This window comes from Mustela lutreola, chromosome 5, assembly GCF_030435805.1.
Source record: "Mustela lutreola isolate mMusLut2 chromosome 5, mMusLut2.pri, whole genome shotgun sequence".
NCBI lineage: Eukaryota > Metazoa > Chordata > Mammalia > Carnivora > Mustelidae > Mustela > Mustela lutreola.
Genome location: NC_081294.1, coordinates 57328412 through 57351452, shown reverse-complemented (window position 1 = coordinate 57351452; position 23041 = coordinate 57328412). Strand labels below are relative to the sequence as shown.

Genomic DNA, 23041 nt, shown 5'->3' with positions numbered 1-23041 from the left:
TGATAGCCCCCGGGAGCATTAACAAACATGAAAGAAACCACCAAAGGAAAGAAAGAAATATATAAATAACTAAAAACCATGCCACTAAAGTTTATAATCTGGAACTTGCAGTACTGACACCCTTTCAAGTTGTCTGTTCTACTTTCAAGTAATGTAAGCATTGCTTTCATTTGCCAAAAACCTAAATCTCTAAAGTCTTATACAGGTTCCTTTGCAAAACATCTATCCTTCCACTTCTTAATGTACCAAGCCAAGTGACAATGTGATATTCCTAAATTTTCCATCGGGTTCTATATTATTATCACCTATAGCTTAGCATTGCAATGATGATAGATTTAAGACTCTCGTTAATAATCCTTTTGTAAAATAAGGGGCGTCTGTAGCCTCTAATATCTGAACTTCTAGGAAATGGAGCAGTTCTTAAAATCATATCATCCTTTCATTTAGGAACAGACAAGAATGAGAACCTTCTGACTGGTGATTTTTTTTTCCTCATGATTTTAACTTTTCAATCCATGATGACTCATTCAACATTCCTTACAAATATTTTTCTTCCAAGTTTGAAAGTATAAAAAAAATAAAGCTTAAAAATACCACTTGAAAAATTGTCATCAAAATGGATTTAAAGTTTGTTTTGTTTTCTTCCATGTTTTTTGTTTTGTTTTTAAGGAATTGAGACAGTATTTTCTTTCCATGGAATTTTTGCCATAAAGTTTGGCTGGTAAAGAAATCATCCCCATATCAACATCAAAAGTACAGTTGAGTATTATGGCATGATTTCTGTAGCTTGTTTACTATTCTTATTCCCGACTTTAAGAGCAAAATTACGAGCCCTGGGCTATAATTATCTGGTGCTTATAGTAAGTCTTTATACCTGTTCCAGGCATTCTCTGTAAATTTTACATGTGAGAAAATGGGGAAGAAGAAAGGAGTAGAGTGCATTATAAAACAAAATAAACTTAAGCATATGTAAGTATAATAGAGTGGGTCAGAAATAGAAACCCACTAGCAGGTCTTGGATGTGCATATTTACGGAGCACTCTAATGAATTTATTGATAGGTTCCTTTTTGAAGAGAAGGGGAAAAGACTCAAGAAACTCACCTGACATGGCAAATAAGTGAATGCAATGTGGTTGGTGGCAATAACCTATAGATACTGTCCCCGATATTAAGGAAAATCCTTCCTTCTTCAGAGTTCATTTCTCATGCCTCAATTAACATGCATTGAGTACCTGGGTGTGTTCATGTCCTCCTCAAGAGGCAGGAACACTGCAGCCCTCAGCCAAGAGGACTCACAATCTAATAGAATCTCTGTTCCACAAATATACTTTACACAAATCCATTATGTACCAAGAGCCAGCTTGTTTTATAAATGCATTTTGTGAAATGCAATGAAATTAACCCAACATTTATATTTTCAACCTCAAAGTACATTATGAGAATTGTAAATTTCCCAATTGACAAGAGATGAAAATGAACATTGTCCTTATTTACTTTGGGTGAAAGCAGAGAGGGTAAGGAAAGGCTAATTTTCTTCTTTACCAAGGACAGATTTAGTTTTCTATAATTTCTGGCTCTCTATTCCATAGACAAGCTTTTCTTCTTTGTGTTTTCTTTTTTTCTTTTGTTTCAGGATTTCTAACAAAATAACTAAAACTAGAATTATGCTGGGGGGGGGAAGCAAAAAAAAAAAAACCACCCAAGGATATTTTAAGTCCCCAAGGTGAAGCAACCGCCTAAGGGAGTCAAGAATACATAGACCAGATTTTTTACAGTGTGTGCTTTTCTGCATTTTTAAAGAGGCAATTAGTTATTCTTGTGTATTAGTAACTGCCCCATTTTCTCCATAACTCAGGTGATACAAAGGGCGTCTAAAAGGACATATTTTAAGTGGGACATTTATTACCCCAAAAAAGGGATGATTCTAATTTAAAGTCACCAAGGAAGCTCTTTCTATAGATGCGTCAAATTACACAGCAGCAAAAACTTGGCCTAGCTGTTCTCAACTCACTGCCATTTCTAACTAAGCCATCTTTAACTTACAGTCAAACGACCTGATAAAACCACTTGAACCTGAGAGCTGTATTTATTTAAAGCAAGCAAAGCCAACACAATGTTAATTTGGTGGCCATACATACAGTGCGTGTAAGATGCAGAGGTGTGAAGGAAAACGATTTTAAAAAGGACATATTTATCATGTGTTCAGTGTGATGGGACTCTCAAGTTCCTAGTAGGTCATTTGTGTCACAGGCTCACGCAGGAAGAACTGCTGGCAGTCAGGGTTTTTATTACCTGAGTCTGACGGCTGGATACATGTTTCACACCACAGAAAGAGAATTTGGTTTTTGGATCTGCCTTCACATTCTAACCTTGCTTAGCAAAACCACAACTGGAATGTTTTAAGGGCAATTTTGAATAAGCCCTGGGAAAATCGAGGCACCCCAAGATCCCACCATAAACATGAAATGAAAACATCTGGGACACAAAGATGCATTTTATGAGCATATAGCTTTAAAGTCTAAAATTGAATCGGAGAGCTTCCTTCTCAAAGTACAGATTCTTTAACTTCCTCTTCAAGAGAGGCATGCCTAAAAGGTTATTGATTGGGTTCTGAAGGACAGAGTGTTTATTATGGAGGAAGCCATCGTGGGGTACAAGTGTGAGAAATTAATGACGGCTTTGTAAGTGTCCACGCTGTGGTGTGGAACCAGTGGGGCAACTGTCAATCTATATGATAATACATTCCCAAACTTCATAAAGTCAGTGATGTGAAAATGCATTGATTTCTCTGTGAGCCAAACCGAATTTATCAAAGAGAAAGAGCAAGAAGTTTCCTGAAGTTAACACCTCAGCCTGCAGAGTGACTCGCACCTCCCTTTTTATTTTCTTGAAGAGTTTACGATGTGACGTGTCAAATTCCTTATTTTTACTCTTGGCCCCAAATGAGAAGAGAACATGCATTATGTACATCTTCTGAATATGTGGTATACTGAAACATTTAAGAAAAGAGAAAATGAAACACATTTTATCTGTACATTTTAAAATAACCAGCTAGCACCAAAGCTTGAACTCTGCTTCCTTACCTCCTTCATGCTTGGCCAGATGCAGGCACGAAAGAGTCCCTCAGTACTTCCTAGTACAGATTTCCTGATGCAATTCTGCCTGCTTTATAACTGGCGTTGCAGGAAAAAATCAAGACACTAGATTTAAGGGTTTGTTTCCTCTCCATACATAGGGATTTATATAGACTTCTCAGAGATGAAGATTGTTCAAGGATGATGTTTTAAATAATACTGGAAAAAAGAGAGACTACTTTTGGTCTCCCCAACACATCATTCATTCTGAAACTCTCCTATCCATAACACTTCAGGTGAAATCAAGGCAAGCTTTTTTTTGCTCCCTTTGCTTCACTGGAAAACTCGCCTCATCAGTTAAGTTTTTAAGATGTATATAGGTTTAAAAAGAGAGGGTGGGGACTCTATCAATTTGCATAAATTTTGTACAGATGGTTCCCATGAGACCAGTGAGAATGCCACCATGGAAGATTTGCCAAAATACCTTGTTTAAAATGTGCCATAAATTCTTGGATTGCAAGTGATTTTATTTATTAGGCAATCATACTGCCACCACTTAAATAGTATCTGACACACTCGGAGCTGAAAAAGTACATCAGTAAATGGATTCAATGTATGCCTTTATGAAAACTTCTAAAAGTAATTTCCTATCAAATAAGTACCTTAGAGTGTTGAATGTGCCAAGTGTGAGAATTTTGTTAAAATTCAAAAGGAGTCAAGTACAGATTTTTCCTTGAGAGTACACCTTGATTAGCTACATGAACGGAGGCATAAGTAAGACACATCTCCTTGTCCCCACAGTAGAATAAATTATTTCAGAATTAAACACAAATTTAAATTCCACAAAGTGACATCTTTTTGGATATATGCGACTTACCCAGGAAATGATGTATTTTCAACACAGTTTTGAGATTAAATGATATTTAGCTATGCTTTCGCATTCACAACAAGCTGTCCGCCTGCAAATTTCTTTTTCTTTTTTTAAATGCAAGAAAATACTTAAAGCTGCTCTAGTAGAAGTTTATAATATTTTATATAAACATTCTTAACTGATCTGTTTGTAAACATTTTAATGGCAATTCTTTCAGCAAACACACAATATATTCATAACAAACCACACAGCATTTGATGTTTTCTTCATAAATCAGCTGTACCTAATGCAATTTATCTTTTAAAAGATGTTTTTGACTAAACACAGCTCTGAGTCGGTAAGAAATCCACAAATAAGCACCTTATCTCTTTAATGACTTGCTTAGGCTTCCCTATATTTACTGCTTAATGATCGGAAGCATTTAATTTTCAAAGTTTCATTAAAACCCATCTACGAAGCTGATGGATAAGCAATAGTGATTTGTGATAGAAGATGAGGGAAGCCATTAACCTACATAGGTACCAAGGAGAAAAGTAAACAGAGAAGAGAATACTTTTTTTTTGAAGACAAGTCTCTTCCTATTTGTCATTATTAAACTCTAGAGCATCTGTTCCAGGTTTGATCTTCAATACGGATATGAGGCATTGCCGCCTGGAAATGAAAGTCTAAGATAAGGTAGGATTCTTAAGAGATCTTCATGGAAAAAAAAAAATACCCTAGGTTGCCATTTACTGGGAAGGGGAAATCAATACGAAGACCTAGAAACTTGTGGCGAGAGGACATTTTCTAGGTATAGGTCATAGTTTATCAAGTTGCCTCTTTTGCAATGTAATTTACTTGCTAATAAGACCAACCAACTATACCTGAATACTGTGTTATCGTCAAAATGTGATTTTAAAATTCTCTCCTCATTTCTTGTGTGCTGGAGGTTTGCTGGTTTATTTTTCCCGAGCGCGGAGTGGGTAGACATGGTCGATTTAAAAGAAAATGAATGGTTTTATACTCCTCTTTATTTAAAAAACAGACATCCCAAACGCCATAATGTGCCGTACCCAGAACACGAAAAGGTATTTAAGAAGCAGGCCTACCGTTCTCATCATCTGACTTATTTTCGTTGTCAGAATCGGTCAAAGTAAGGGCTGAGTTCTCACGACTGGACAGGCCGGAACTGCGTCTGGATTTTATCCCTCTCCCCCACAGTCTGATGGCGTGTTCTGGAGACATCCCTCCCTCTGTGTCGGAGTCGGCGTCAGACCCTGTGCTCAGAGAGTAGCCCTGGTGAAGGATCCCCATGTCAGAACAGTAGCCACTTCGGTGCGGGGAGGGCTCACAGATTCCCAGTTCCGCAAGGGTGAAGTTAGTTCCTAAGGTGACAGCAACAGAGAGACTGATTACAAATTGTGAAATGCCTTACCAAGTGGAAATTTATTCTTACAAAGAGCAGACAGGTGGTTTTTCCCACCCAAAAAAAAAAAAAAAAAAAAAAAAAAAATCTACCAGATTTTCATGATATACAGGAATATATGAGCAAGAGTATTTAGGATATTGGGGTAAATTTGAGAGCAAAAAAGTAAACATCTATGATTACTTTTAACCCTAGGCCAGAATGCTCAGATTTTGTTTAAAAATGTTACAGCATTTACTGTCGTCTAGGTAGCACATGTAGCTGAAAAAACATGGGATTTGTAATAATAGCTAATATATATACCAAGTGCTTACTTTGCTCTGGGCATCTTTGGTTGGGCAACTTCTATTTTATGTTTTTAAGTTTTACAGCAACTTTATGAAGAAGATAATATTATTGTAATCATTTTGTAAGGAAACTGAGGAACAGAGGAACAGAGAATTTAAGTGACTTACCCAAGGTCACACATCTAGATTGTAGCAAAACATGGATCTGATCCTTGAGCAGTCTGTCTTCATGTCAAAGAACCTTAATCCTCCAATAAATGTGAGTGGTGGCCAGGAGACCTGGGTACTGGTCCCAGCTTCCCACTGGTAAGTCTCATTGTGGCAAGTCTCTTACTCCTTGAGCCCCAGTTTTCTCATCTGTAAAATCTGGGTATTAATCTCTTAAATTCCTCTCAGGATCACTGTGTATCTTCTATGTGATAATATACACCAATTTTTTTTTTAAATAAACTATGTAATGTATTATTTAAGTTAGCATCCTCTGGATGAAAAGTCAGTCCTTACACTTTTAAATGATATCAAACAATGTCTTCAGCTTAAAACCACAAGTAGTTTGGAGAGTGAATGTGTGCATGAATGGGAAGCGGAAGAGAATAGACTTTTATTGACCATTTTTATGTTACCATATGTTGGGCATGGGCAGACAGTGTATAGGCTTTAAATCTCATTTAAGTATCATAATAGCCCAGCAGTTTAGGTGTTGACGATTTCCGAGGTCATGCCTAGGCAAGTGGCAGATCCACAATACACCTCGAATCTGCAGATTCCAAGCATCTGCTCATTCTACAATGTGAAATGCTCTGAATCAAAAACCAGCCTGGCAACATTTTGGCACAGTGAATGCTCTATCTGTGTACTTCACTCTTACAGCTTCTTATAAGACATTTTAAGCTTTCAATGCAAATTAGATGAAATCATGTGGTACATTCTATTTACTGACATATATAGCTGATTTTTTTTTTTTTTTTTTTTTTGGTCTTTAACTAAGTTACAGACAATGGGGGAAAATGCAGTGAAGAAATGCAGTTCCATGCTATTAGCGAGGAAAACCTTATAAATAACACCACATCCATGGTTTACTTTGTATATACTTATTATATTAGGGTCATTCCCCATCAATCATATCTCCAAACTTATGACATAACATGACTACTCTATGATACTCCACATACATGGCATCATTTCTCAGCTTTTATTTTAAAAAGTGTTTGCAACTGTTTGTATTAACGTAGTGTGACTTTAATTTGTAATATTCTGAGGTTCTACTTTCCAACTTCACCACACGTTGAAGTTCCAGTCTTCTTTAGTTAGCTGTGTAAATGGGATCAAACCCAATTTTATACATAATTGCTTCTGCAGAGTGAAACCTATTCATTGGAGAGCTAACCCAAGCAAAACTTCCTGTGGGGATGGGGTGATTTCCTGCTTACTGGGCACGGAAGAGGAAGTCCTCACCACCACCAGCATGGTCCTCAGTGCTGTTACTTATTCCCTGTACATATTTTATCATGTCTGAGATCCCTTGTCCAGGTACTCTGTTCCAGTTAACATCCTTGGTACTTAGGTATTTTCTCATAATTGTACGCTAAAATTTTTATTTTAGTTTCAGTAGTCTATAAAATGAAAGTTAAGTTCATATATGTCTGATGTTACAATGCTTTTCTGTCTTTGTTTTCTCATCTTCAGTAAATGAAGAGTCACTTAATATGAGCATTCTCCCATCTTGTTTCTAGAGCTCATGTTTGCTCTGGACAGGCAGGAAATATAATGTTTCCTTTTCCTATAATAAATGAAAACAAGTCAAACGAAAACACACATGTTTTTATTCCACATGTGGGAATTTTTAGCTATACGATTCCATTTGAAATGGAGTGTGTATGTATTAAGGCAACTTTCCTGATGGTTTTCCCACATCTCATTATCTGGAACTAGTTTCAAAGACCTCCTCGGGAAAAGAGAAACATCTGTGTGAGGAAAGGAAGCTTCAGTTTTCAGAGCATCCCATGTGCTTTTCAATCTGGGTACTCAAAGTAACAGGCAATATGCCTAGGGCATGGAAAGCCATGGAATAAATGCAGTCTTCTTCTTTGGTTATCAAATTTACTTGATGATAAGAAATTAAAATATTGTTTTTTTCTGTTAAACTTAAAATCATCATAAATCATTTAAAATTAGCACAACTTTTAAAGTAACTACAAATGTTGGAAAATAGCATACTTTAAGAGTTTCAACTTTAAGCTTACGGCCCCATAAGCCACAAACAAGCAACACTCTACAGAAAATTGGAGATGAGGTAGTGAAGTCATTGGGAAAATTAACTATGTTTACACTGGTTTATAGGAAGCCAGGTTTTAGTCTAAATTCAGAAAAGTTTCCTCAAAAATACTACCTTCTAAACTCCTTATAGTCATTTTCCAATAGGACCATGGTCTCCCAATGCCACCCTTTCCTCACAACTCCTAGTTTGGTACCTTTTATCCTCAACTAACTCAAAAGAATAGTAATCTTATTCTAAGTACCTGGGACAGATTCTGGCCCAAGCCATTTCCAAGTTTGCTGGCTTAACATATGAAGCTGGCAAGCCACATACACAGTGGAAAGGAAAAATGGATCTATCATTTATTAAATCATTCAACAAATATTTATCGTTCCTAGTGCTATGATAGGCATTGGGGATATAACAGTAAGCCTTATAAAAATGGAGCCCATGACATTTACAGTCTAATTGGGAAAGAGACATTAATCAAAGAATCCCATAAACAAAGTACAATTTATACAGTGATAAATACTATATAGGAAAAGGACAAGGAGCCATGAAAGGTCATCTACTGGTCCGACCGTTCATCCTTTTACAGCTTGGCCAGCAGATGTTCATCTAGCAGTAGACTTACTACTTGGAGGGACTCTGAATTTACTCCAGGAAGTCCTCAGGCCCCCTTCAGTGTGCTCTTTCCAAACTGTTCCCAAACATTCCCCTATATACACTGATTTCAGACAAACATTTTTCACGTAGTTTATCTCACAGCACAAAACTCTCACGTCATACTCTTCTGCTCAGAATGTAAACAGCATAGGGGAATTTTAATACCATGTCAACTTATTGTTTTTCACTTACTTTGCTCATTGATGGAAGGTTGATTTTGCTTTAATTCATCTTGTATAATTATGTCTTTATTAAGCTCCATGGCAGCTTTGAATGGAAGAGAGAGACTAGTCATTGTGTGATTCTCCAAGCTAAGATTTCTAGTGGAATGCAGTCAACATTTCTTTCCTTCTTTATTTTCTTGAAGAAGATAGAAAGAGTCATCATATCTCAGTATCCACGAAACATATGTTTACCTTCTATCTGCCTCCAGTGTCTCTGATACTGTATTAAAGTGGATGTGGCGGGGCACCTGGGTGGCTCAGTGGGTTGGGCCTCTGCCTTCAGCTCAGGTCATGATCTCACAGTCCTGGGATCGAGCCCCGCATCGGACTCTCTGCTTGGCGGGGAGCCTGCTTCCCCCCTCTCTCTGCCTGGTGCTCTGTCTGCTTGTGATCTCTCTCTTTCTGTGTCAAATAAATAAATGAATAAAATCTTTAAAAAATATCTAAAAAAAAAAAAAAAAAAAAAAAAAAAAATAAAGTGGATGTGGATGATGTTTCAAACTTATTTCATCTCAGGTATGTGTTTTATGGTCGATGCCAGTGAACTGCCCAGTGTGGCCCCAAGTTACATCATCAAGGCCAAGGTCACTATTTTTGTTTTAAAAATCCATATCCGTATTTTAGAGTGTGAGTATAATTCAGGATGTTGGGAGATAAAATTAATTCCTAAAACTGTTAGGTGACCAGGATAGCAGAACACAAGTGTTTAAAAATAATTCTCTTGGTAAATCTTTTTGTCGTTGAGTGGACTTTTTCTTGGCCATAACTTCAGTGTATAACCCAGATCCTTTTCAGAATTTTTTTTGAGAGAAATTTTGCAAGAGATATAAAAAATCAGCCTCTGACCAACTAGTTTTGTTTGGGGACACAATTCAAAGGAAAGATATGGCAGCGTATTGTGATCATGGCTTTATCTTCTAAGTTTTTACCAACTTCTCACACTTTGAAATAACCTTTAACTAGGAGAAGCACATATGTCGCTAAGTCAGAATTATCATGTCATGGTAATACCAGGGAATACAAATAGCACTGGAAATGTCAGCATTTGAACAGATTTTCTACTAGGAGGGCAGGAAGATAAAAGTTAACTGTAGTAATAGGGGAGTACAATATAGAAAACTTGTATTACCTAAATGTTCACTATGTGAGTCCCCTGAATTTAAGAGAGAGAATTCTATACACAGGAGCAAAAGTTGCTACAACATGAAAACAGTCACTAATGATCACTTCTAAAATTAATCCCCACCATACCAACCCACTTACTGCTAATCTCTGCTCATATCAACCAACCTATCAACATCTGTATCATTAGTTAGTTGTTGATGACAGAAAGTAATATGGTGCCAATATAAGTCTAAGCTGTAAAGCTTGTGAAGATGCAGATTTCCATGAAGTCAATACAAGTAATGCTAAGAAACACTAGGATCATAAGCAAAGCCACATAATTACCATGATCTAACAGAATTAACCTGTGAACAAGGAAAAAAAAAATAGAAATGCATATTGGCATGATTACGGTTTCTTCAAAAGATGACAGTCTTCTGGTTTTGGATCAAGATAGAATTTCCCATGCCGTTCTACTTGTCCCACTAAGTACAGCTAACTCCCCCTGAGGAGTACATAGAAAAACTACTTAGAAAGAGTTTAAAGGGTGTCTAAAGAAGACAGTGCTATTAGGATCCTGGGACCTGAGAAAAGACATAGTTGTGAGTTCCCTGGGGTTTACTTTTGCCTTATGTATTCCGGACCTGGTGTTGGAGAAATCTGCAAATTAAAAACACCAGTGGAAACGGGCAAAATAAGCCTAGAGTAAAGCCTACTGTAAATTAAGGGTCCTTCCTTACGTCCATAAACACGCCAGGGTAGAATTTCATCCTCATCCAATAGGAATGAGCCTTCCCAGATATCCCACAGGAAGGCATCATTGGTGCCCTTGAGATGATCCTGGACTTACATCCCCACCCAGTGGTAATGAAGCACCCCTTCCTCTCCCTGATGGTGTCAGAGAAGAACTGATGTTAAATTGAAATTTACCACCGCTGAAGAATTCATGGGGGAGCTATAAAGAGGTGTCCCTCTCTCTCTGAGTTGTGCTGGTGTCTGCAGAATCCCAGTCAAGAGTCTAAAATTCCAACTTGGCTCAGCAAGAGAGCATCCTTTCTCAATCCATTCCACCACCCACTCCCCTACCCACCAGGCCCTGCTTTGTCAAAGAAGGCCAAGTGAGAAACTTGGGACTTTCACCTCCATCTGGCAGTGAAGGCTCAATGTCCCATTTTTCCTACTGGCTTGGTATCAGAGGAAGCTTGCTGCAACAGAAGATTTAGATGAGATCCAGAGTTTCAAAACACAATATTTCAAATAGCCAGGATATAATAAAAAAAATCACTCATCATACCAAGAATCAGGAAAATCTCAACTTTGAATGAGGACTGATAACTATTTAAATAAAAGGTTAATGAATAGTCCTTAGGAAAATTGATGAATTCATCCTTTTTTTTTTTTTTTTTGCAAAATACAACTCTCTGTGATCATGCTGTGAAATTCAAATATAAAGTGAAGGATATATTGTACGTTCAGGCAATTTTGCCGTAAAATGTATATTATGCCTTGCACAAAAACTGTTATTCTTTATCCTTTTGCATAATTATAGCATAATTAGAATAATAAATTGTATTAAACATTAAAATATACTTTTGATAATCAATGTTCTTTTTGGAAGATAAAGTTAGAACAAATTATTTTTACTAATTGATATGAAATATTGATTCTTTTTTTAACACTGATTCCATTTTTAAGTGGCCTTTTTCTAGCATCATTATCCTAAGACAAAGAGAACCTCTTGTATATAAGCATGGGTCAATTTTCCCGAGCAAATGTTAGAGTCTACACCTTTAAGTCAGAAATGAGTATGAACTCCAAATTTTCCTGCAAGTATTTAAGAAAATGGTATCAATTATAATAGTATAGTTCTTTTTTTTTTTAAATCACAGTAAGTGGAGTAAGTTTTTGCAGCAGATAGTTATCAAGAAAAATATGGCAATTATAAGTGATAAAAGATAATTTTTATTTTTGATTAATTGAAAATAAACCACCAAATTGTTATCTTGTATTTAGTATTGATATCTTATCTTGAAATTTGAGAAATCATTGATATGTACAAGCTACAGAAAATGATCACTTACCAAAAACTTACCAATATTATCTAACATATTATTTTTAAACAATCTAAGATCTATATATCTATAAATACATTGATAACAATTTTGGGAAAACCACTGAAGAAACTACTTATGAATTCTAATTTTTTATGCTTGTGTGTATTAAAATTCTTCATATAAACTCCTTCTTAATGCCCTTCTAAAGTTCATCTGATTTTACATATTCAGATATTTTTCCAAATGCTGACAAGACTGTTCATGAAAACTCCTGTGGCTTAAAAACTACAGGAGTTGTACATGCATTATTATTCATAAAAACTTAAGCCAAACATTTATATTTCAAAAATTCACTTTAAGAATAAGAATTTTCTTATATGTATAGTTCCTAAAATACTAATATTTTGATAGTTCTAAACTTTCAGATTATTTTAAACTCTACCTAAAGGTGTGATAGATCACAACTTTCACAATTTTTAACTAGAATCATTCCAGTGTAAATAAACACATTCTAAATCAAGGAAACATCAAAATGGTTAGTGACGACAGGAGAGTTTCCAATATCCTTGGTTTCTCTCTAAGCTTTCTAACTTCAAAGAGAAAGGTGAATGTGGCATTCTCCTACAATATGGTGGCATTTTCACTGTTCCAGCCTGAACAAAGACCGATTTGGAACACCCAAAGCAGCCACAACAAAAGGTTCTGCTGAACAACTGCCAATTCATAAATAGAAATGAAATACCCAGTAACCTAGCTAGCTGGAGATTCTTTTCTGCTGATGAAAATTCCAACAAGATAAAAATTGAATTCTGGTATTAAAAACTATACCTATCAGTTACCCTGTGTAACAGCATTACCAAAGTGTAGAGTCATCTGACCACGTGGGACTGTGCCTCTTCAAAAAAAACCTTTTTTTTTTTGATAAATAAAATAAATTTGGATAAAAAAATAAATAAAAGAACAATAGTGAATTGGCTGCAACAGTCTAGCTGTCCTATGTTTGAGAACAGCTACTAGATTAGCTTATATTTATTGAGGACTTCACAGTGTGGCAGGTACTGGTCTAAATGCTTTCAGGTACAGTTTTCAAATTAATGAGGACAACAGCCCTCTAAAATTGTCACTATATTGGCTAGGGTTAACGTGGGAATTCCAAAGTCTGTTTTAAAAATACTTGACCATAAATTCTTAGAATTATATCTTCTGATGAGTCTCCATTTACTCTTTTATAAAATAAACATAAAAATAGCATCCGCTTTCATAGGGTTGTTATGAGCAATGAATTAGACAAGGCAGGTAAAAATGCTTCTTAGAACATTGTCTGCCACAGAGTAGCCTTAAAACAAACATAGCTAGTATGATGATCATCAGTTTACAGATGCAGAAACTTTATTTTTAAATTATAATTATTGTAATTGAATTTATATAGTTTATATTTTTAAATTACAGTTTATTGTATTTAATTGCAATTACTAACATTGTCTATTTTCTCTTAAGCTGACTGGGGACAATCAATATTTCTAGGACTATGCTCATTTCATCTATGTTTTCAAATGGTTTGGCACAAAGTTATCCAAGTATTTTTGAATCCTTTTAATTTCTGCTAGGTTAATAGCATATTGTCCTTATTTTCATTCTTGACATTATTTTATTTGTGCTTTCTTTTTTTTTATTTAAATTTTTTATTTTTTATAAACATATATTTTTATCCCCATAAAATTCACAGGTCTGTGAATCACCAGGTTTACAAGTACCAGGTTTACATGTCCATCAACAGATGAATGGATCAAGAAGATGTGGTATATATACACAATGGAATACTTGTGCTTTCTTTTTAAAAATATCTTTAAAAATTTTTTGAGTGCAGTTGACACACATTCCATTAATTTCAAGTGTGCAGTACAGTGAGTCAACATCTCTATGCGTTATGTTCTGCTCACAAGTGTAACTATCATATGTCACCATATAACACTATTACAATATCACTGATTATATTCCCTATGCTGTATCTTTTATTCCCACAACTTACTCATTTCATAAATGAAAACCTGTATTTCCCACTCCCTTCCCTTCATTTTGATCATCTTCCCTACCCTGTTCCTCCTGGGGGGGAACCATCAGTTTGTTCTCTGTATTTATAGATCTGATTCTGCTTTTTGTTTGTTATCATTTGTTTTTTAGATTCCACACATGAGTGAAATCATACCGTATTTGGTATTCTCAGTATGACCCATTTCACTTAGCATAATACCCTCTAGAGCCATCAACATTGTCACAAATGGCAAAAAACAAAAACAAAAACTCATCCTTTTTAATGGCTATATAGTGTGTGTGTGTATGTGTGTACCACATCTTCCTTATTAGAGATACCATATGATCCATTAATTCTACTCTGGGAATTTACCCAAAGAAAATAAAAACACTAATTTGAAAAGATACACGCATACCTATGTTTATTGCAGCATTATTTATAAAAACCAAGGTATGGAAGCCACCTAGATGCCCATCAATAGATGTATGTATTTTCTTTCTTTGGTTGGTTTCACCAATGAATCTGAGAAGAACACATGCTCTCTAATTACTGAGTGTAAGATTCCAAATATGTCAATTAGACCAAATTATTAATTATGTGGTCAATTCCTCTATATGGTACTAATTCTTTTCTTTTCTTTTTCCTTTCCTCTCTATATTTCCTTTCCCACCTTCACATGGGTTAATATTTTTTTAATTTCATTTTAATTTTTCTATTGATTTTTTAGTTATCTCCTCAAATAATTTTTTAGTTGTTTCTCTAGGGATTATAATATGTATGTCATGTCAGTCTATTCAGAGTTCTAATCTTATATACTGTTCCTTCCATTTCTGTGCATTCATCATTTTTCTATTCTAAACATTTCTCAGTCATTGCCTCTTTAATATTTACTTACTTCTATACTGTTACTCTAAGTATTATTCTTCTCTCTAAATGTCTCTATTATATTTTTAATCTCTTTTCTCTCTGTCTCTTGCTAATTTCTTCTTGCTATTTTTTCCAGCTGACTAATTCTCTCTTTAATTGTGCCCGATCTCATATTTACTGTATGAAGTTAGTTATTTTTTCAACAATTATGTATTTCATTTATAAAACTTTTATAGCTTTTTAAGTGTTTCTGTTCAGTTTTTCTATTAAATTTGCATATTATACATTTGGAAGTATAGATCCTGTAAATTATAATGTTTTAGGACGTCAGAGATGAAAATTGGTTGTTTGTTGATTTGCTTGCTCTTAATTATGAAGGTTTGTTTTCTTATGTACTTAATTATATTTATTTTAGCTGACACTGGTTTAATTTTCAAAAATCACAAGGGCCTCAGATGAAAATTTGCGTTTGATTTTGTCTAAGACATATGGTACTATTAATCACATATCTCTTTTAGGATTCCTGGTTACTGCAAGAACCTCAGTTCCATGTCCCTCTTGCTCTAAATCCAAGGTCGAATGCCCCAAATGCAGGTCTAATATCAGTCCTTGCTCTCAGTGAAGACCTACCAGAAGCCTGTACTTCAATCTTCAGATTTCTGGCTTTAGCTCATTTTTGGTTTTTATTTTGTTTTATTTTAGCTGCTTGGAGATTTATCTTACTTACTGTGAGGAGATAAGGTCTTGATCAAGCTATTCAATACTCCCATGTTTCAGTTTTTTCAATGTAAAATGGAGGAAATTATAGCAGTACTTGCCTCATCTGGTCATTGTGTCACAGAGCATATATATATTTAGAATATTCCAGGACAAAGTCAAAAGTCAATAAATATCAGCTATTATTATTAATATTACTATTACCATGTTATTAGAAAAAAAAGCACAAAAATACAAAATGATCTACATGATTCCCTTTTCTAGTTTTTCATACCTCTACACAAACAGTATAGTTTTCCAATTAAACTGTGTATATTTGGATAGAGTTAACATTTACTCCACTAATTAAGGTAACATTCTTGTTTCTGTTTTGTTTTTTTTTTTTTTTAAGATTTTTACTTATTTATTTGACAGAGAGAGAGACAGTGAGGGAGGGAACATAAGTGAGGGAGGGAGTGGTAGAGGGAGAGGCAGGCTTCCCGTTGAGCAGGGATCCCGATGTGGGGCCATGTGTGGTTTGATCCCAGAACCTTGGGATCATGACCTGAGCTGAAGGAAGATGTTTAATGACCGAGCCACCCAGGTGCCCCAACATTCTAGTTTCTTAAAAGAAAACAGAGAATATTTGATTTGTCAGTAGAGACGCTACCAACATTAACTAAAATTTTGACAAAGACATGACATTTGCATTCTTGGCATTCGTGAAAGTCCCTGTCTCTATGATGCACTTGGTATTTTGAAAACATTTTGACTTTCCCATCACCGAAGGATTATTCTGGATCTCAAGAGTTAATTAACTAATCTACAGTTTGACATCTAGTGAGATGGATGGATGGCAGTCTATCACCACGTGAATATATGTATAGCAGACATTTTGCTTCAGCAGCTAATCAGAGTCTACTCTGTAACCACAAATATTGGGGAGAAATGTTAATGATATACTCTTGTTTGTAAATCAATTCCTTTAAATCAACTGCTTCATTACCAATTATTGCTAGGATTTAGATACTTGTCTAAAAGTATGTTAAGCATCCAGGCACAGAGCTTGTAGAGAATGGCAAGACCATAGTTTCCTAGTGCCTGTTATAGCATCATTAAACAGGGAGAGGATAATTGAAACTGAATCAAGAGTTTTCCTTTTCTTCCTTTCCCACCTTGCTTCCTGTGTTCCAAACACATGTCGTAGGTTACAAGTACATGTAAAGACTTAATTACATTTAGCATCTGGCAGCTGTTGACTTACAGAGAATTGTTGAGTCACATAAACTCAAAGTCAAAAGGAAATTCGGGAATAGAAGGCAAAAGCTTGCTCAATGGAGTAAAAAAATCTTATGTCATCACAGCTGAAATACTCTACCATCAGCACTATTATGTTCATGGTATGAGTGATGCTGTAACTAATCAGTTTCAGCAATACCAGAGACTAACTTGCCACTAAAATATACCATTCCCGACGTGGTTAGAGTCATCAGCTAAAGGGCCTTATAAGCATTGCTTTTAATAAGTGATGGATTCACTCACATACAATGGAGACAACAGCTTAACAAGGACTTTAACATACATACATAGAGGCATCAACAGGGAACTCTTTAAAAACAAGATCTTCACACTACCCACTCAAAACTGTCACCAAAGTTAGATATGTCAAGTAGGTTAGTTTATACACTGCTTCTTTTTGGAGGAAATAAGTCTCCTGAGAAACCAACAAGAGGTGGTCCAAATCTTTAATATTGGTTGCCATTTGCCACATATTGGCAATTTTATGGGTAGAGAATTATCAGAAATAACTGTCCTGATCTTAATAGAGATAGACCTCAACATTCAAACGTCAAGTTACAAAAGCATAATAAGAAAAGTATAATGAACTCTATATGTTGTTTTTGATACATAATATTAACAAGATAAGTCTGAACTGGAAAAAAACATACACCAAATTCTTCATAGCAATTATTTCTGGCAATATAGAGAGAAGAACGCAATAACAGGGGAGGGAATAGAGGAAGGAAAGAGGATTTGAAACAAATTTGACAAAATATTAACACTTGTTAATTATAGGGGATGAATACTGTATACTTTATTCTTTATGCTTTTCTGTGAGTTAAACTTTTTTCTAAAAATTAAAATAATTGAAAAATAGAAGTCTTGGACAGTCTATTTTTATCGCTTAAAAATATTTGTAAAATCATAATTTTTCTATTAAGTCATGTTTTCAACATTTTCATGGTTACATTTTGAAATAAACTACAAAGAAATACCTCCACTTGCATGTCTCTTTAAATTCTAGCCAATAAGGAGTAAGATTATGAAGCAAAAGTAAATGTAACCAATGGATAAATAAACTGTGATACACCATACAATGGAATATTATTCAGGAATAAAAAGAAAGAGAGTGATCAAGCCATGAAAAGACATGGAGGAAACTTAAATATATATTACTGAGTAAAAAAAGCCTATCTGAAAACTCTACATACTGTATGATTCTAACCAAATGACATTCTAGAAAAGGTAAAACTTTGGAGACAATAAAATGATCAGGGGTTGCTAGGGATTGAGCAGGGAGAGATGAGTATGTGGAACACAGACAAATTTTAGGGCAGTGAAAATACTCTCTATGATATTATAATGATGGACACATGTCATTTTACACTTTCCCAAACCCATCAAATTTATAGCATCAAGACCGAAATGTAATGTAAACTATGGCCTTTGGGTGATATTGATGTGCCAATGCAGGTTCATCAGTTGTAATAAATGTTCATCACTCTGGTAGGGAACGCTGATGATGAAAGAGGCTATGCATGGGGGGGGTAAGGAGGCATATGGTATATCTCTGCTTCTTCCCCTCAATTTTGCTGTGAACCTAAAATCGCTCTAATAAAAATAGCCCTAAATTTTTTTAAAAAGTACATGCAACCAATTCATTCCATGACAGGATGACCACCAGGAAACTCATGTACTTTTCTCCCTAGGAGAAAGACTCTAGATCTTTGTGGTTAAGAACAGACCAGAAGCATGTAATCCAGAATTTGAATCCGTATTCCACCATTTATGGTTTGATGATATTCTGGTTAGTTAATTCCTCCACCCCTGATCTTCAGTCTCCATATCCATAAAATAGGTTTGATATATCTATATTCATAAGGCTGTGGAGACAACTAACTATGTGGGAACAGACACATGGATTCCTGAGAAGAGACATAAACCTAAAAGAAGGGAATCTAGGTTAGTAGAACAAAGATAAAGAGCCTCATTCATTCATTCATTCATTTATTCAATCAATATTTAGTAAGTGCTTACTAACTGCTAAACCTTGTTGGGCAGGCTTGGGATATATCGGAAAACAAGAGATCTTTAGCTGGGGCAAACAAATGTTAAACAGTTAACATAATGGATAAGTGTGTAGTACCCTCAAAGGTGGTAAGTACTATGAAAAGAAAATAGAAAATAGAGTGGGAACAGCCCTTTGTATTTTGAATAATTTGATCTAGGAAGGCCCGAGAAGATGACATTTAAACAAAGACTTGAAGAAGTTGAAAGAGTCAACCTTTTCAATACCTGGGGCAAAAGGAAACCATCCGTGTAAAGGTTCCAGGCAGGAGTGTGCCTGGCATGTCCCAGCAACAGCAAGAGGAACTTTGTGGCTGGAAAGCAGTGAACAAAGATGCCATCTTACAAGAAAGGGTCAAAGAGTTAATGAGAGCTGAGTTCTAAAGGGCTTTGAGAGGGATTTTAAGGACATTTATCTTTACTAAGAGTGAAACCCAAAGCAAATGCATTGTTTTTGGTGAGAGGGTCGACACTGTCTAATTTTCATTTCTAAAGGTTGGTCTATTAGGTTAGAATACCGAAGGAGAGGAATAAGAACAGAATCAAAGAGACCACTCAAAATGCATTTATAAGAGATGATCACAGCCTATTCTGGTTGTAAGGAGCAAAGAGGTGGGCTGGGTGGGATTTCCTAATGGATTGCACGTAAGGTATGGCAGAAAGGGGAACGTTGAATGTGACAATGTTTCTGAACTGAAAATTAGAAGAAGGGAGTTGCTACTAATTGTGATGGGGAAGACACACACGGACTAAGATTTCATTTCTGAATACCTGAGTTTGAAATATGTATTAGACATAGAAATGGAGATGCTGAGTAGGCAGTTGGATATATAAAAGATATAAATATGTAAGTGCTATATATTTGGGAGGCATTGGCATGTAGATTCTGTTTAGTGCCATGGAGCTGGATGACGTCACATTGTGGAATATCTCTACATAGAAAAGAATATCAAGGACTGAGCCCTGAGTCAATTTTACATTCAGAGTTTGGAGCAAAGAGGAGGAAGAGGTAAAGGAGTATGAAAATGAACAACCAGTGCAGTGGGAGGAAAGCCATGAGCATATGCTAGAATAGAATCCAAGTAATGAACGTGTATCAAAGAGGGAAGGGCAACGAACTGTTTTGAACACTGCTGATAGACTGCTAAGATGAGAACCAAGAATGTGATGTGAAGGTATAGCTAACATGGTAATCACTGGGTGACTTGATGAAAAACAAAGAACAAACAAACAGAAACCAGAAACAGTTATGCGGAGGGGTATATTTAGGGATTCTAGGGATAACCTGCAGGGACTGTGTATAAGAAAATAGGGGAGAAGAATCAGCGGCAAGAACACAAACACATCATCTGAGATGTGCTACAATAAGGAGTGAAGCTGGTGTGAAGGAGTGAAGTGGTGGTAGCCGGTGGGAAAAGGAAAAGAAGAGAAGTTGGGGAAGGTCTTGGTCTGTTTTTTATGCTGGTAGGAATGAAAGGATGGTTCATTTAGGAAGGAGAGGTGGAGAACTCTTGATGCAACCTTCTTGAGTAGATCAGTGGGATGCTGATCTTGCACACAAGTGGGGGTTTCATCTGGGATAAGAGTTGAGATCGTTCATTTATAGTGATAGGAAGGAAGGCAGAGCTTGTGGGTGCAGCTGGTGGGAATGGGTAGATGACAGATGAGGATTTGGGAGTTTGCCACTGATTGAGGATGGGGAGGTGCTGCTGGAGGTTTAGGAGAGCGCAGGGGAGATGAGGCTGACATCTAAGAGTGTGAGACCATGCAGAGATCAGAGAGTTTAGTACAACTGCAGAGCAGAATTGAGGGACCACTTGAAATTTAATAAACTTCAAAAACTTCTAGGACAAATTTATTACAGTGCACATGTAACAATGAACTCATCATTCACTAGGGCTGCTTTGATTCACATAAAAAATTAAATTATGGTGACTATATTCAGTTCTTAAAAATGAGAAAATATTAAATGTAATGTAAAAACACTGTTCCTAAAATGAATGGTTCTTATGTTAGGGGAAAAGGCAGAGCAATTAGGGTGATGGGTTATATATGTGGACCAATTTATTCCTTATGTGTAAATGGTAACTATAAATTCTGAATCCATAGAAATTAATTCATATTATATCACAAACTTCTACTTTTCATCAGACGGTTGTGCCATTTTTTCAGACAAGAAGCCTTTGTCTCAAAACATTGAAATTCACTTTTTTATATCCATGAGTGAATGTGACAAAAAGACATGTCAATTTCAATAGACCCAGGGCCAACTTACACAGTAGGCACAATAGACATGGTCACTAGGGCCATTAATACCTTTGGGGGCCCACAGAAATGGGTTAATGTCTTTAAAAATCTGAAAAAAACCCTTCCATTTGTAGAAAATGTTTTAATCTTTAACAATAATTTGTCTTTACATTACATAGTTGTAAACTATAATACTAAATATTTTTTAGGGAGGAGGGGCCCAACAAAGGCAGAAGTGCCTAAGGTCCATGAAAGTTATGGTACAGCCCCACATCTTCCATGAAATCCTTCCAGATATGGAAGGCCAAAATCACAATGAACCAAAACATCAACTTCAAAGGATTTTAAAATGAAATGCAGACTGTGTTCTCTAATAGTGTTTTCATCCTGAAACGCACAAAGAACATCTTCCCCTGCACAGACATCAAATGCTCTGACCACTTGGCTGCTCCGGAGGCACAGGAGAAGTGCCTGGTCTCCATTTTCAGGTGTTTTGGCAAAGATATGCCCAGAGTTAATATCATCCTGCCTCTTCTAATTAGGAGAACAACTGTTCAGTCATTACAGACAACTTTCTTGGCGTTTCTCATTTTCCCAAAATATCTCCCAGAATCTCCAGAATCTCCAGTGACTATATGGTCTATCTTCTCTATTTGGTATTCAGAGAGCACACTTATTGAAGATTTTCAAAGCAAACTGCCTTAGGAATCAACATCATCCATGGAAAGTTGCAAGAATCACCTCCCCCAAGTATCAGAAAAGCAGGGAGGTTCCTGAGCTTTCCAGAAACCACAAAGCACATCTCTGACAGAGCTGAGAACTGAGATGCCCCTGCCTTAAAAAAAAAAAGGGGGGGGGGGCGCCTGGGTGGCTCAGTGGGTTAAGCCGCTGCCTTCGGCTCAGGTCATGATCTCAGAGACCTGGGATCGAGTCCCGCATCGGGCTTTCTGCTCAGCAGAGAGCCTGCTTCCCTCTCTCTCTCTCTGGCTGCCTCTCCGTCTACTTGTGATTTCTCTCTGTCAAATTAATAAATAAAAAATCTTTAAAAAAAAAAATCAGTGGTCACTCCTGGCAGACAGCTTCCTTCATAGAAACCCAAATTTTCCTAGCAAAACTGCTACTTCTCTGGAATAATGGGCAATGAAGTCCAACGTGACACTTAATTGTTCTCTACTGAGATATTTCTCTTTGCTGAGGTTTTTCCAGGTGCTTTATGAAAAACATTTGCACTACCTGGCACTTTGTGAGCCTTCCTCTGAGAACCTTTCCCTTATTAAGATAGCTTTGCTTTCAAAGGGGACATTGGTTTTGTTTGCTCACTCAGAGCCCCGTGAACAGACCACCAGGGAAATTGCTGCTTTGCTGGCATAAGTCCCACATGCCTATGTCACAAGGGGTTAGGAGCCTCATTAATTCCTGTGCTCTCATTTCAGGTTGTTTAGGGATCAGCAGCAGATTATTATTTCAAACACTTATTTCTTCCTTCAATTTCCTCTCTCTTAGAATTGGCTCCAAATCATTTTCTCTTGTGTGCAGTGTACTCAATCTCCATTCGGATAAGAAAATCAAAATAGTCTTTTCAGAAAACCTATCCATCAGCATTATCAGGAACACACCCCACAAAGGCTTTGGTTGATGTTCCTATATATCTGGCAGCTTTTATGCTTCTCTGTACTCTCTCCCCCAGAATCATGGCCATTATAAGGCTCACACAGACCCGAGGGCACCCACTGTTTATGTTTCAAACTGATTATTTCAATGCAGTTCTACAAATAGACAAAAAGGTGTGCTAGGCACCAACCAGGGACACAGAGATGGAAAATTGGTGTGCCTGCTTTGGGCAATCTCCACAGGCTAACAAACAAGATAAACGTGTATATATATACAATGCCAATATCATGTTGTATAC

General features: G+C 36.2%; 1 protein-coding gene across 1 annotated transcript in view; it reads right to left on the bottom strand.

Moving 5' to 3' along the window:
* Nucleotides 1–4951: 4951 nt before the first annotated feature.
* The window catches only part of LOC131831877 (teneurin-2-like), a 377156-nt gene continuing 359066 nt past the window's right edge, over nt 4952–23041 (bottom strand). The window contains exon 4 of the mRNA XM_059174247.1: nt 4952–5309. Coding sequence (XP_059030230.1) covers nt 5017–5309 — 293 coding nt within the window. The 3' untranslated portion in view covers nt 4952–5016. The remainder of the gene's footprint in view (nt 5310–23041) is intronic.